The 14,214-nt window shown below is 33.1% G+C and overlaps 2 protein-coding genes across 2 annotated transcripts; both read left to right on the top strand.

The window, feature by feature from the left end:
* Positions 1 to 3,342: 3,342 nt before the first annotated feature.
* On the top strand, positions 3,343 to 10,176 carry LOC114188646 (calcium-binding protein 39). Its single transcript, XM_028077215.1, has 11 exons — positions 3,343 to 3,711; positions 5,127 to 5,291; positions 5,375 to 5,493; positions 7,131 to 7,205; positions 7,761 to 7,854; positions 7,962 to 8,021; positions 8,289 to 8,354; positions 8,444 to 8,542; positions 9,232 to 9,276; positions 9,619 to 9,721; positions 9,861 to 10,176. Exons 1-11 carry the CDS (start codon positions 3,589 to 3,591, stop codon positions 9,929 to 9,931), a joined length of 1,020 nt encoding a protein of 339 aa, XP_027933016.1. The 5' UTR covers positions 3,343 to 3,588; the 3' UTR covers positions 9,932 to 10,176.
* Positions 10,177 to 11,918: 1,742 nt separating this feature from the next.
* LOC114188751 (BSD domain-containing protein 1-like) lies at positions 11,919 to 13,631 on the top strand. Its single transcript, XM_028077384.1, has one exon. The coding sequence runs from the start codon at positions 12,023 to 12,025 to the stop codon at positions 13,448 to 13,450; it is 1,428 nt and encodes a 475-aa protein (XP_027933185.1). The 5' UTR covers positions 11,919 to 12,022; the 3' UTR covers positions 13,451 to 13,631.
* The last annotated feature ends 583 nt before the right edge of the window (positions 13,632 to 14,214 follow it).

Here is a 14,214-nt window from a genome sequence, read left to right as displayed (position 1 = left end):
TTTCTAATTTTTATATTTAATTTATATTACATGGTTGATTGTGTATTTTAAATTTATAAATTTAAGTTGGAAGATTCTAAAAAGAAATTAGAAGATGGTGTAAGATATGTGTTGTTTTTTTTTTTAATTCAAACGTGTTTATTTCTCATGTAAATCAAATGTTTGAGATAATATGAAGTATGACATGAAAGTTGGTGCATTTGATTAAAAGAATATGACTTTTTAATAACTAAATTTTGATAATTTTTTTATAATTTAATGTGGTATTTTTTAAGTGATTTTTTATTTTTTTATTTTTTTTTATTTTTTATATTTCAAGACCACTTAAAATATGTAATCTAAAGTGTAAAAGAAGTTACCAAAGTTTAGTTGTTAAAATATCATTATTATTGATTAAAACATTTAATTTTGTTATTGCGATGAACGAGGATCTTTGTGTATAAAAGAGAATTTTTACCCCTAATTTCTTATATATTAATATATAAATATAAATAATTCAGTTCAATTTTAATATATTTAATTTATTTGATATTTTAAAGCTTCGTCCTGTATAGGTTATGGCTTACTGACTAGTTTGCATTTTTTTTAATTTCCTGATAAAGAGCTTATTTGAAAAATCATTTAGAGTTACATTTCCTGCTCGTGATTTTGATTTTGGTCTAGAATAATTACTAAGCTTCATGTAATTTTGATAACTTAGTCATTCCTTTTAATGAAGTTTTAAACTGTAGTGTTTTTTTGTGGTGGTGGTCGAGAAGGATATTCCCAGGCTAATGGAAATTTTGTTGATCATCCCCATAAAAAAATATCCTACGATGCAAAATAATGTGAAGATGTTAGCAAAGCATTTCCTTTAGAATCCTAGACCAATAAGATATTATTTGTTTCACATGATTTTACATTCAATATGGTTCAACAAGTTGAACTAGATTCAAACTTAGCAAATATAAAAGTCATTTTGGTAATAGTTATTTAATTTGTTTGCATGAATCTTCTTTGGATGAGATCATATTGATGGTATAATGCAACATTTCAACAACCTTTTGTTTCTTATGAATGGGATTTTTGTGACATAAAAGAATTGATTTATTTATTGTATTAATTATGTCGAATTACAGTAGTTGTTTGATTATGAGTTAGGTATCATTGTATGACGATGTGATGGGTTCACCAAACACCAAATTTTCTTTTAATTTTTATACGAGCGTTGGCTGGCCTGCCCCATCCCAAACTCGTGTGGGTTGCAAATAATGCAAATTGGGCCTATGTAGGCTAACGGGCATGAAATCTAAGCATGTTTGGCATTTTTTTATGCGTGTTTGTTGTCTAGCCCATCCCACTTTGGTAAGTTTGAATCTCATTCAGCTTGTCGAATCATATTGAATGCAAAATCATGTGAAACAATTCATATCCTATTCGTCTAGGGTTTCAAAAGAAATGCTTTTGTAACATCTTCACTCTATTTTGCATTGCATGATATTTTCTTATGGGGATGAACAATAAAATTTCCTTCAGCCTGGGAATATCCTTGTCGTCCACCACTACAAAATGATATTCCAATCCAAAACTTTATTAAAAGGAAGGACACAATAATCAAAATTACATGAAGCTTGGTAATTGTTTTAGACCAAAATCAAAGTCGTGATGTAGGAAATTTCACTCCAAATTATTTTTTCAAAGATGCTCTTCTTAGGAAATTAAAAAAATGCAAGTTAGCCCACGTGCCATAATCTATCCGAGGCGAGCTAAACTATTAAGCCCGCATTGGTATTGACGCTCAGTGTTGGTGTGAACATGTTTCAACCAAAACTTGAAGCAACACATCACCAAAACATTTAGACTTAAGACAACTTAAGCTTACGACGCACATTTCATATTAGTTTATTCTACACGTTAGCGATTAGTGATAGGTTGCATCATACCCTTATTTTAATCGTGCTTAAGCAATCATTGGCATATAAAAGGAGGCAACCTTACTCTCGTAAATAAGAGGCAACCAATATTTTGATGAGAATAGAAACAAAAATATTACGAGATTTTCCAATTGTTAAGTGTTCTTCTTTCTCGAGTCTTATCTTGTGTTTACTGTTCAAGTAGTGACTCGTACCTTCACTCAAATTTGATCGTTCATCTCCAAGTGACATGTGTTCCTTCATCTCCTATTCATGCATCGCAACCATTTATACGTCCATCCCATGCTCGAGCATTTTTCATCCTCATAAGTTTCTCTTTTCTTTCACAATTTCAATGTCGTCAGTAATTTCATCGAACATGTTGTGTATACATGTATCTTATTCGAAAACCATATTATATCATAATTTAAATGTCGATTTGAACACTTTTAACAAATAACAAGATGTTGGCATATTTAAAGTAAAAAGACTGTAACCATTAATTTTTTAATTTTAAACAAAAATATATCAAAATTTGAAATATTACCAAGTTTAATTTTACTAAAATCATAATTAATCCTAAATATTTTACGAAGATTCACCATGCGTTACGATACAAGTAATTATTGTTGTGACTGTGTTTATTTATTTTTCAATTGTAAAGGAGTAATTATTGTTGTGACTGTGTTTATTTATTTTTCAATTGTAAAGATAGTATGTTGTACAAAAATAATTAATTTTTGAGTTAGAAAAGCATAACAATAGTAGATCAAGGAGTGGTAGAGAAAATTCATAAACTCTAATTCCTCCCTAAATGTTAAATGTGTATATATATATATATATATATATATATGTATATATATATATATATAAACGAAAGGTTACCATATTAATAATAATAATATTAATAATATAACTTTTTATTAAATTATTCTCTCTCTTTATATATTAACATATTAAATCACAAGAAGTTTTAAATATTAAGTAATATAACATAACTTGTAACTCAAACAACTTATTCCATTCCAAATTAATAATTTTTTTATCCATTCTAAATTCAAAAAAGATAAATTAAGTCCAAATCTGATTAAATGTAATAAAAAAATACAGAAACACTGAACTCATTTTTTTAAGTCAGATTTAACCCAATTAGATGAGAAATAAAGGTTATAATTGATGGTCTTAGTATTAGAGCGCCAAAACCTTAATTTTGGAGGGACAGTAGTCCGTTGGATCTCCTCCACTCCACAATCCTCTTGGATAATAAACAAAGAACAAATAATATGAATTTGTATTTTATGGCTAATTTTTTTTTTTTTTATGATCATAGTCAACGAGAATAGAGCTTCAAAATTTATATTGATTTAATATTTTAGTATTATTGTTATAAGTTTTGTTATAAAATTATTTTATAAGATTTGGCTTTGGACGCTAAAAAAAGCTTTATAATTTAGTTTGGGTATGAAAAATGAGAAAAGAGAAATAACCCTGGCACTAAGATTCTTTCGCTCTGCGATGATCGGGTTCCATATTGTTGGTGATGGTGACTCGTAAATCATGGTCACGATGATGGGTAATTGAAATCGAAAACAGAAGAAGGTTCAAAGGAAGAAGAGGAAACACTGCGTCAGCAGCAGCATTTTCTTTACCATCCCCACATCAACGGCGACAGAGAGGGAAAGGATCATCGATCATCATGTCGTTCTCGTTTTTCAAGGCTTTGAGGCCTAAAACGCCGCAGGAGGTGGCCAAGTCCATCAAGGAGAGCCTCATGGCCCTCGATACCAAAACCGTTAGTGAAGTTAAAGCCCTTGAAAAGGTAAGGTTCTTGATTTCTTCTTCACCTACTCGCCCCACGTTAGATTCACTCGCGTAATTACCACCCTTTTGATCCATGGTTTCAATGCTCTATCTGGGTCTTTGCTTTCTCGCTTAAATTTCCGCTCTTGAATCGTGGGCAGGTCTTACAATTCTCATAATAGCTTCTGCAAATTGTGTTGCGTGTTTTTGTGCTTTAAAGAAATGTTACCTTTTACATGAAAACTAGTCATTTGTGTATGTAACCTGTTATATGAATGGTTTTGTTCTAGGAACAATTGTGACGGAATTGTACTTTTCAGAAGGGATTCCAACTTACAAGTGATCAATTCTTTTAAGCATGTTTATGTGTTTTCCCTGATGGAGGGGGGCACTGTTGTTTTAAGTCGTGAAAATTTTCCTGATGGAAATTGGTTCATTTCCTCCTTCTGTTTTGTTGATACACAAATTGTCCGTGTATACAAGGTCCTTTCTGCGTCCACATGGGTTATGTTGTCTGCTTCAGTCATGTAAAACCTTTGCAACTCTCTCGCACTCTGAAGATTGTCTATTGAAAGTTCATTCAAGTTGTCTTGTCTGTCCCTCGGGTTCCTTTGAGAGGTAAGTCATTCACGTGGGGAGCTGTTACAACATTGTGCGTGCGACCATGTCCTGTCTCCTCTTAGGCCTAATTTCCAAGTCGTTTGATAGCCAATCTGTAATCACTCGGCAATTCAGAGGCCTACAAGTTGTTCACTGATGGAATTGGTATCCAACCTGGAGGCACACAGCTTTTCAGCCTTAAAACAAGTTATCAATGGTAGAGGAAAGGAGGTCAAAAGTCCATCATATAAACAGGCCATTGCAGCCTCCCTTCACAAATTGGCTGTGGCGGAGGAATAAAAAAAATGCCACATTATAGCATTATGGTATAACAGTTATTTAAAGCAACGACCTTGAGTTTAATGTGTCGGTATTTTACCGGGAGGGAGCAGTGTCTGTTGAAAATACACACATTTGTTGAACTACAATAATTGAAAACTGCTTAGATAGTAAAAGAAGCTACAGGCATTAAGTTTGTCTGCTGATGGTACATATAATGGTTGAATAATATAAACATGCACATTCATCACCCTTTTGATTGATATAGCATCAACAAAATAAGCGAGGTTAATATTTAAAGTAAAAAATGACATTTCATGTTACAATCTGATTTTTGAACTCTTAATCATCTAAGACGATTGTGTCAGAGAATTCACACTCTACGTTTCTTTTATCTTGGACATGCTTCAAATTGTTCCCATTTGAGGTTGCTATTTTTTCTTGACAGAGGAAAAATGAAGAAAGAAATTGCTCCAGATTTATCAAGCCTTTCTTTTAGTTGCAGTTACCTGTTAGTGGTTACTGATTACGGATGCCTTTCATGCTTCATTGTAGGCTTTAGAGGAAGTTGAAAAGAATTTTGCAACAATGAGAACGATGCTCTCTGGAGATGGAGAGTCGGAACCAAATTTGGATCAGGTTTCACAGTTAGTGGAGGAAATCTGCAAGGAGGATGTCCTTACTCTTCTAATTCACAAGCTGCCTATACTAGGATGGGAAGTAAGTTCAGATCGATTCCAAGCTCTAATGTGTGCAGTTGTCTTAACCGGTTGCTCATTGTTGGTGTGTGAATTTTGATACAGGCCAGAAAGGATTTAGTCCACTGTTGGTCAATATTATTGAAACATAAAGTTGAGTCCCATTCTTACTGTGTAGAATACATTGAACAACACGTTGAGTTACTAGACTTTCTTGTTGTATGGTAAGCTTTTTACTTTTCCCTGCCAAGCATGCACTCCTTTTTGTTCCATTCCTTCTCACTTGTTTCAAATGTGGGGGTCACCTTTTCTAGTTGTATTCATGATGGCAGACTGAGAGTGATGCTCTAAGCCCAATTGAAATGGAGAGAATTTGATTTTTCTTTTTTTTTTTTTCATGATATGATTGTGGAAAAAGTTGGAGACGGCTAACATTTGAAAATTATTTTAGGTGGTGAAACTAATATCACAAAAAAAGAAGCTATCTTGCAGTTTATGCCATAAAATTATGCACCTTTTGTAGAGTTGAAAATAAATGCCTAGAGTCATGGGAAACTCTTTGTGGGCAGTTCATTCTGAGAAATTTATAATATGACATCTAATTTGATATAGAGTTTATCATAGTGTTTTAAACCTTGGGTATTGATGTCCAACAACTGGCCCAAAAGCACTACAGCGAGATGGAACTATTTGAAAACTTTTATATTTTTTATATAACACAAGCATATACATATAAGTAAATATCAACTTAAGTCACAAGTGCCTTAAACAAAGCATACAAGTATAAACTAAAGTCAATACAACACAAGTTTCCTTATTCCTAGGTAATTAATCATCAACTTATGAGTCCAAGATTATTTATCATTTTCACTTCTATTACGGTTGTATATTGAAATCCCAAAAAGCCATAATGTCTATGTTCAAGGACTTTTTTGGAATCAATATTGGTGCCACTATGGCATTGCTACAGTTTTTTCAGCCTGCTATTTGGTTTGCTACAGTAAACCACTCCGTTATGGCTGCCCATTTAGCGGGCAGGGCACACTCCACACTGCTAAGGGAAGGGGCTATAGTGCACCATTGAAAACCTTGCAGTTGAGATTGATAGAATGATTAATTGGTTCTATGTTGAAAGATTCTGTCTACAAATTGGTGACTGTTTTCTCACTATCTCCTGTTTTCTGTAGTTTTAGTGTTAGTTGGCAATTCACTGCATTATTGTAATTTTAGTATCGATACCTTGATAAATGTATTTCTTCTATGAAAACATTTCCAAATGATATTTTCCTTAAATTTGGAGTACAGAACTGAACCTCAATGATAAAACAAATTTTACTGCTATTGTAAAAGATTGGTTTGGAAATGTATATTGGAATTCCACAATCACTTTGATATACCCAAGATTGGTTTTCCATTCCCTTTTAAAAGAGTTGTTTAAATGTTATCACTTTTTGTTTGCAAAATCCTTGGTGAGAAGAAGTTGGGCAAAAGCAGATAGAACCTACTTCTGATTTTTTTGCATAATTTATTCTCTCTTAATCATATGCTTGGATCAAATTATCCATAGAAGATTTCTCAATTGTGACATAACATGCCAGGTATTCTGTGTTTGTTTCCCTTTCATTAAACAGAAAAAATTTTGCTTACAACTTTATAATCTGATAAATGTAAAACGAGTTCTTTTAGAAATAAGTTATAGTGTCAAGCAGATTTTTTTGAGGTATCTTGCAGCAATCTGAAACACATTTAGTTTCACTGGCCATATAATTAAACAATTGTATATTTGTATGTGATCAATCATCTCAAATCTGATAAATATAAACGTCTTGCTCAAAACATCTCTATATCTGTTTCCAAGCAGCTATGATAACAAAGATATTGCCTTGAGCTGTGGCATAATGTTGCGGGAGTGCATCAAATTTCCATCACTTGGAAGGTAAGATATCTTGGGCTGCCATTGTGTAGTCTTCTTCCTAACTTTCTGCTTGTTATTTTTCATCTCTGATATCTTTATGTTTGTTGCGTGCTAAGATTGATCATGCCGAGATTTTGATCTACGTTTGTATTAGAGGATTGCTTTAGTGGGCTTAAAAAAAGTGGAATGAATGACATCTTTTTTATATTATAAGAAGGAAAACAAAGATTTTTCTGCTTCGTCACAATAAGTATAGTGCAATAAGTTGGCATATCTGCATTGTTTGAATGTGCTTGGTTAGAGCTGACATTCTAATTAATTGTTGTTGTTCCTTGCTCCAACATCACCATGGGTTTCTGTTGTTTGTAGTTCCATACTTACATTTACTGTCGTAAGGAGATTACAACAAATTTGGGCTTGAGGATGATGAAACTCAACTGTTAAAATAGTAGGGTATTAAATTGTTTTATAAGTGAAAATTAATAGTTGATTTTCACTATCTATGTGTATTTTGAGTCTGATGTTTGTGTTACAGTCTACTGTTTTAACCTTGTGTATTTTTTGAGTGTTTTTCAGGTACATATTGGAATCTGCTAGTTTTGTGTTGTTCTTTAAATTTGTAGAGTTGCCTAACTTTGATGTTGCATCTGATGCATTTTCGACCTTTAAGGTGAGAACAGAATCGTCCCCCATTTTAATTCCCTTTATTTGTCTCACTATGATTGTAAAGCTCTGCATGACACTTCCTCACACTTCTCTATGGGCATGCTTTTACAGGATCTTCTCACTAAGCATGTAAATGTGGTGTCTGAATTTTTGACAGCTCACTATGATGAGGTTTGTTTCATCCTTGACATATTTATCTGATTTGAACATATCTTGGCAGCACCCTGTTCTGCTAGAGAAAAAAATTGTGTGTTCATATGATATTTATGCCCAGGAGGTAAAATCTCTAAAAATAAAATCAATCCATTAACTGTTCTCCATGATATACTTACGTGCTTGTATCCTCGTATTTGAATATACATATGGGTGTACATTGCAAATTGGACGTTATCTCCCATATTGCATTTCAACTTTCCTAATAGGACTTTATGTTCCCAGTTCTTTGATCTATACGAGAGACTTTTGACATCTCCTAATTATGTCACGAGGAGGCAGTCTTTGAAGGTTTGTTCTTGCAACACTTTTTAATGTTTTTGTTTCCTCATCATATTTTTATTTATGTGATTTAACAATTAATTTTCTTTGGGTTTTAGCTTCTTTCGGATTTTCTTTTGGAATCTCCTAATTCTCAGATAATGAAGCGGTACATCTTAGAAGTTCGTTACTTGAAAGTCATGATGACATTATTGAGGGTATAACTTCTCATAACCCTGTGTACTTGTGTGATATTCTCCCTTTTACCCATGACTAATGGCATACTCACATCATACTCAGTTAATGTGTTTACTAGCTATGATATTCCTGATAAATGCAGCATACTTTGCACAGCTGAACATTTTCCTTGTATCTGTGAAGTGTTGTATTTGTTTGTATAGGTTGGCTTCTCTGTTAACTGTAATCTACACATATAATGAAGAATATTTTGTTGTATTTATAGGATCTCCTTGTTCTGTTTTATGTTTTATATAACTACTGTTGCATGTAAATTGTAGTTTCCTTAGTTCCAATTTGCTGCTGTATGTTTTTCTAAATTGATTTATCAGGTCGGGAAACACTGTTCAAATACATTTTCTTTTTATAATTTATGGATTTTAATATGATTTCGTAGTTCATTAACAACATGTGGTCAGTTTGGTTATATGTAATTGATTCATTTAGCTGAATTCACCTATTAGAATAAAACGTGGTTCTAGTTGTTAGTGTATCCCACATGCTTGGCATGCTAAACAGTCGATTCTATACTAGTATTAATCTTAAATGCAATGATGACATGCTGGAGCTATACTAAGCATTTTTTTTCTAGTTTGCATAAAAATCAATGATTTAGTTTTTCCCTTATCTTCGTATCTTGTGCTAACTGTTCATATTTTGGTTTGCACAGGATTCAAGTAAAAACATTCAGATATCAGCCTTCCACATTTTCAAGGTGAAATATCCTCTTTATTGGCTTTCCTTTGTGGATGTATGAAAGGAACCAAAACCAGATTAGGCCTCCTAATATATATCTGTGTAGCGTTGAAAAATTTTATAACAAAACCTTCTTTTAGGGTAAAAACATTCTAACATAAATTTATTTTCAATATTTGAGGTAGAATAAATCACTTCTTCATAATTTGGTAATATGCAGGAAGTTCCTAAAGACTTACTTCTTCAGGCACTTCTTTTAACATGTTCTAATTTCTGGACATCTATACTTTTGATGTCAAGGTTTTCTTTTTTCTTTTTTCTGAAGAAATATATCCTACAACATAACATTTTGTTTATCCAGGTTTTCGTTGCTAATCCCCATAAGCCTCGAGAAGTAAAACTTATTTTGGCGAAGAACCAGGAAAAACTGCTAGAATTGCTTCATAATCTGTCCCCAGGAAAAGGTTGCAATACTTTCAGTAACTCCTTGCTTTGAAGCCTATGATTACACAATGTTTTCCTGAATTTCTATTCAGCTTATGAACACTTAAATAAACAATTTCTCTTGCATGTCATTAGTATCTGTTCTGTCACCTTTTTCAGGTTCAGAAGATGAGCAATTTGAGGAGGAAAAAGAGTTTATCATCAAGGAAATTGCAAGGCTATCATGCTAAGTTATATTTCCTACAGCAGCTGTGTGTGATTTTGTAACAAGTCTTTTGTGACGTGTATATCATCCAAAGCTAATTTGATGTAATGTTTCATGCTGCTGTTTGTAAGCAACTTATATGCTGAAAAGTCCTTGAGTTCTTATGTGGACGAGACACCAAAAACGTGTTTGTAATACAAGCTGAATTAAAATTATGGAACCTTATGCTGGTATAGTTATTTGGTGAAGATGCCATTGGCCTTGATTGACTGTAATTTTTGCTGATTAGTTGACATTCTTATCATTTTCAGTTCTTTTTACAAAATCTAACACCCGTGTGAGGTATATCGAAGTTTTATAGAATGATTTTTTTTTTAAGAAATAAAGTGCCATTTGATTTGAAAAATCATGTATCTACCACTATACCAAACATGTTAGAAAAAGAAAGTGAAATTTGGAATAGGAACGCATGTTCTTTTAAAACAAGGGTGCTTTCACAAGTATCAATGCTTGTTGGAATTCTTAAAATAAAATCAAAAGTTATAAATATGAAGTTATTGTTTTGCAGGGTTCATGTGAAAGTCACGTACAAAAGTTTTTGTTGAGTTTCTAGGTTAGACTTATATATATATATATATATATATATATATATATATATATATATATATATATATATATATATATATATATATATATAAACTATATATGATACTCATCATAATGGTGTTAGAAATTCATTGGGTTGGAGACACTACTAATCACCCCTTCTTCCTATCCAATGATAAAATGTTAAAAGGTAATTATAATCTTTCATATTATACTTGATAAAATTTCGTTCTTGTTTTTTATATTGTAGAAGTTTGCAACCGTTTTTATCATTTTTATAACCAAGTCTATCTTCTCATTTTTCTCTTTGATATGGTAAAAAGGTTCTTACTATTTTTATTATTTTCCTATAATAAGGATGTGTGGTATATTTCTCATTGGGTCGGTAATTTCTTTAATAAAGTCATACCTTTAATTTACTCCATGCTCAAACTGAAAATTGAATCCTAGACTTAGAACATGAATGAGTCGAGTTATTCATGAATTACTTAGACCATTTTTTTTATTGTGCGTTCAAACTTATTAAAAAAAATAGACTCAAACTTTTTACCAGGCTTGATTAATTAATAGCCGGCCTAAACTTTTTACTTTGAAGATTAGAGAGTGAAGTTTATAATAATAAAAAAAATACTATAGTTTAGGTTTATTGAAATGTTAGTAAGTTACTGTTTGTGTAAAATGCTATTTTTTAAAATTTATGGATTATTTTTCAAAAAAAGGTTATATATATATATATATATATATATATATATATTATATTTATATTGTATTAGTACAGTATAAATGGTTAGATACTACATTGATAGTTGAAAAATAATTTAAGATTTTTTTTTCCATTGAAGCAAAATTATTTAAGTTACAACAAGCTAAACAAGTCAATTTCTAGTATTTTTAATAAGCCAAACTCAATTTTTATATTAAATTCAATTAAACAAACGAGTCTAAGTTAGAACTATGAATTTCTTTTATATAAATCAAATGCAAATTTAATAGTTAGTTTCAACTTCAGTAGTTTCCATCCTTATTCCAATCTTTGTTTAAGAAATACAGTTGTGGAACTACTAACAACCTAAGCTATCGTTCTTATCTTGATTCATTGGCTATATAAAATTCTCACATTTATTTAGTCTTTTTTATAAAACAATAAAATAATAAACATAATGTAAATTAATTAAGAAAAAATAATTTATTATATAAAATAATATTGTTGTTAGTGATTTGTTGACGTTGTACCAAAACTAGAAGAGAGTGGTTTAAAATGGAAGGTGGCATTCCACTAAAAGGAAAATCAGAACTGAATAATTGGATTGATGTGACGTGGATGCGATTCCATTTACATTCATGTGCATCATATCATATAACACATCGCATTATAAATTCAAATCACATGCCTTGCTTGTGTCGCCATACATACATACATACACATCCACCGACCATGCTCACCATGAGCAGAATCCACAATTCATAAACCTTCTACCCTTTCCTCCGAAGACTGCGTAACCACACCGTCATGAACTTTTTCAAGTCCGTCTTCTCCGACGAACCCGAATCGCCGCCGCCCGGATCACCACCACCCGGGTCGCCGCCACCCGAGTCGGAAGGCCCCGATCCACCGCAGAGCAACGCCGTGTGGGGCTTCGGCGACCTCATCCAAACCCTCGCCTCCAAATCGGAGTCCGTCCTCGAGAACTACCGTCGCGATTTCGAGGAATTCGGCTCGGGGCTCAGGAAGGAGACGGCGGTGATCCGCGAAGCTGCCTCGCGTGCCGTGAAGGACCTCCCGGCGTCGCTCGACGTTGGCGCAGCGGTGGCGCAGGAGTCGCTCGAGTCCGTTGGCCAAGCCATTGACGACATCGGCATCACCGTTTGGAACTCGACGGCGCAGATTATCTCTCAAGGTAGGGACTCGTTTTTAGCCTCTGATTCCGATTCATTCGATTCGATTAATTACGACAGTAATAATAGCAATGCTGGGAAGAAATTGTTGAGTGGTGGTAGTAGTGATCGGGGTTTGGATTTGAAACGGTATAGAAGGTTTGATAATCTGGTGCATGCGCTTCAGTGTGATGTGAATACTTATTTAGAGGACCCTGAGGATTTAGAAAAATTCAGTGACTGGAAATTAGGGTTTGAGTTAGACAAGAAGGAGGAGGAGATTAGGGATTTGTTGGAAGAGAATGGGGTTGTTGAGGAGATTTATGAGAAGGTTGTACCTAGTAGGACTGGTCACGAGAGTTTCTGGACCAGATATTTTTATAGGCTTCATAAGCTGAAGCAAGCCGAGGATGCGAGAACTAAGCTCGTGAATAGTGCAATTTCCGGAAGTGAGGAAGGTGATTTGAGCTGGGATTTTGATGATGAAGACGAAGATGAAGATGGTAATAACGGGTATGAGCCTTTAGGTAAGACCAGTAGGGTTTCATTGGTGAAGGAGGGAAATTCTGCTGATGTTGGTGGTGTTAACACTGTTCAGTCTGTTAAGAATATTCAAGCTGAGAAGAAGGCTTTGAATATAGAGGAAGAGGACGGTGAGAAGGGTGTTTCTCCTGAATCCATAACTGGTGTTGATGATAGATTGGAGAAGGGGAAATATAAAGAAAATGTGGCATCTTGTGTTCCTGAGCATGAAAGTGGCAGTGGGGATAAGTTGGATTCCAAATGTGAAGAAAAAGAACATTCCGAAGTAAAGGCAGATAATGATAACAGTGGATCGTGCAAAGACAGTGATATTTCAGTTGTTTCAAGCCAGCCTTCAATGGCCGAAGAAGACATTGGCTGGGATGAAATTGAGGATATTGAAAGCAATGATGAGAATAAAGGGGATGCTGTTGGGTCCGCAAGTAGGATTCATTTGCAGAAGAGGTCGAATGTGATAGACCAAGATGAGTACGATCTTAGTTGGGATGTTGAAGATGAAGAGGAGGCAGTCAAATCATGACCAGATTCTGAGATTCTGGATTCGGGAATTCAGGTCATTAGTTACTTTAATTTTAAACTCAGATTGTTTATTAAGTGCATAATTCTTTTCTTATAACTTTACGATGTAAATAAATTGTTTTAATGTCTTACCCGAGTTTAAATAAAAGAAGGTGAACACCAGTTGTAAGTTCTTGTGGGCTCCTCATCCTCTCTGAAGAAGGTTCTTGCACCATATTCGGTCCAGTTATTTTCTGTTCCCATTTTCGAGGATAACATAATATTCATGAAATATTAATTAAAAAAGCTTCTCTGGTGTGCAAATGAAGTATCAACTTTCTAACCCAAATCTTTAAAGAGCATAATTAGTTTCTCCAGAATTTTTAGGAAAAAATGTAAAAATTAATTTGTAGAATTTTTTTCATATAATTTTTATACTTTTAACGTGTATTAACTTACAAATAAACTCATTTTAATTTTAACTTTCTTAATTTCTTTCCTTTATAATTTTTAAACATGCTCTAAATCTTATAACAAGGTCACGAAAAATGGGGACATAATATGATTAGATATTTGGAATTTATACTTTTATCTGCCTGCTAATATAGGCGACATAAGATTTGCCTTGTGAGAGGTAATAGTCATTTAGAAAATATGTTTCAATTTCAAAGTTTTTTTTTTTGGGTTTTATACTTTCTCTTTGTTAAAGAGATTTTCCTTTATTTTCAATGTCTCACCAAACGCATATCATTTTAATAATTAAAAATGTTAATAATTATTTTTCAA

This window comes from Vigna unguiculata, chromosome 6 (genome assembly GCF_004118075.2).
Source record: "Vigna unguiculata cultivar IT97K-499-35 chromosome 6, ASM411807v1, whole genome shotgun sequence".
Lineage (NCBI taxonomy): Eukaryota > Viridiplantae > Streptophyta > Magnoliopsida > Fabales > Fabaceae > Vigna > Vigna unguiculata.
The sequence above is the reverse complement of the archived record's forward strand: the minus strand, read 5'-3'. Positions and strand labels throughout refer to the sequence as shown.